This window comes from Camelina sativa, chromosome 19 (assembly GCF_000633955.1).
Source record: "Camelina sativa cultivar DH55 chromosome 19, Cs, whole genome shotgun sequence".
Lineage (NCBI taxonomy): Eukaryota > Viridiplantae > Streptophyta > Magnoliopsida > Brassicales > Brassicaceae > Camelina > Camelina sativa.
Genome location: NC_025703.1, coordinates 4,352,859 through 4,354,270, shown reverse-complemented (window position 1 = coordinate 4,354,270; position 1,412 = coordinate 4,352,859). Strand labels below are relative to the sequence as shown.

At 38.2% G+C, this 1,412-nt stretch overlaps 1 protein-coding gene across 1 annotated transcript in view; it reads right to left on the bottom strand.

Annotated features, from left to right (window-relative positions):
- Positions 1-1,412, bottom strand: part of LOC104764735 (protein RFT1 homolog) — a 4,693-nt gene extending 3,281 nt beyond the window's left edge. Inside the window, exons 1-5 of the mRNA XM_010488328.1 lie at positions 1,383-1,412; positions 805-1,033; positions 523-674; positions 286-404; positions 10-173 (exon numbers count right to left, since the gene is read on the bottom strand). Coding sequence (XP_010486630.1) covers positions 10-173; positions 286-404; positions 523-674; positions 805-1,033; positions 1,383-1,412 — 694 coding nt within the window. The remainder of the gene's footprint in view (positions 1-9; positions 174-285; positions 405-522; positions 675-804; positions 1,034-1,382) is intronic.

The following is a 1,412-nucleotide window of genomic DNA, read 5'->3' as shown; positions in this document are numbered from 1 at the left end:
AAGACTTGCCTAGTTTGTCGACGATCCCATAAACAGCCTGATTATAAGATGTATCAAACCATACCAGGACCAACTTTTCACCTTCTTGGAGAATCAACTTTCGGAAGGACTGAAAAGTAAATAGCATACACATGTTCGAGAGCTGCTCATCGAAATCCATGAAGGTCCCGGGTCTGTGACATCACAAAAATTGTTGAACATTACTGGAAATGAATGAGTTGACTAAAATATATCAAAGAGTTACGAATGCTGGTAAGGAGATCAAGCAACAGAGAGAGCTCATACCTGAAAGGAAAGAGATCCGAACTTTTGAAAACACCAAGAAAGAGAAAATAAGCCCAGTATCCAAGAAATAAGGAACCTCCATATGCAACTTGGGATAGTGCAAAGATTATCCCTTTTTCCTACATATGTTGAAAATAATAATTAGATCTTAGTTCTATCATATAAGTTTCTTCAAGCGTCGCTAGAAACGAAATGGAATGGTATAAGAAGTAATAACTTGTTAACACAAATTTGTACCATGTTAGTTTGCATGACTATGAGAGAGCACAAAACTACACAACGGAAAGTTGTAGCAACAATCTCGACAATAAGCCGCAATTTTAGATTCATCAATTTCTGCGAGAGGATATACAAAGGCTCAGCCAATAGCTCCAGTACACATGCAAATCCTGCCAATTAAGTAGGTTAGTCCTTGAGAAGAAAAAGCAGATTTATCCTCCTGCGAATGTCAATTTGACTAGTAAGAGAAATCTTATAAGAAAAAGACAAGAGGTATAATAGGAAAGGACAACAAAGTACCGTGAATCAAGATAGCCTGCGCATAAGTGTCGGAGTAACAAATGTTCTGCCACCATAACACAAAGACGCAAGCTGCAATAGTAATGGCGATTCCGAGTGGAAATGTCACCCATGCCACTTTCAATAACCGGATCCCTTTAATGTCAGCGCGGAAGCAAGCACGCCGAAATCCCTCCCGGCTGAGGAACAAGACACAGGTAACAAAAAGATGGAACTGGATCGCGTAGAGCTTCATTGCAGTGAAAAAAAAAAAAAAAAACATAGATGGAGTTTTACAATTAGCATAAAATAAAACCAATTGAATTAGTGGAAGAATCCACGTAGCTAAGAGTAAAAATCAAGCAGAGCTAAGACTTATTATAAAACATGAGTAGCTGCTAATATTATATTCCACGGCTAAAGGTTTCGAGAATCTAACTGCAATAAGTTTTGCTACTTACTTGGCAATAAGGAAACAAACCCAATTGAGCCTTTCCATCAAGCTAAAATAGTCAAAGCACCTACCTACATTGGCAAAAATCTAACAATCGATTCGACCCTAAAATATATAAACTGGGCTCTCTCTCACTCTCTATTACCGCATAGTCTTCTTCGGTTAGATGCCTCAT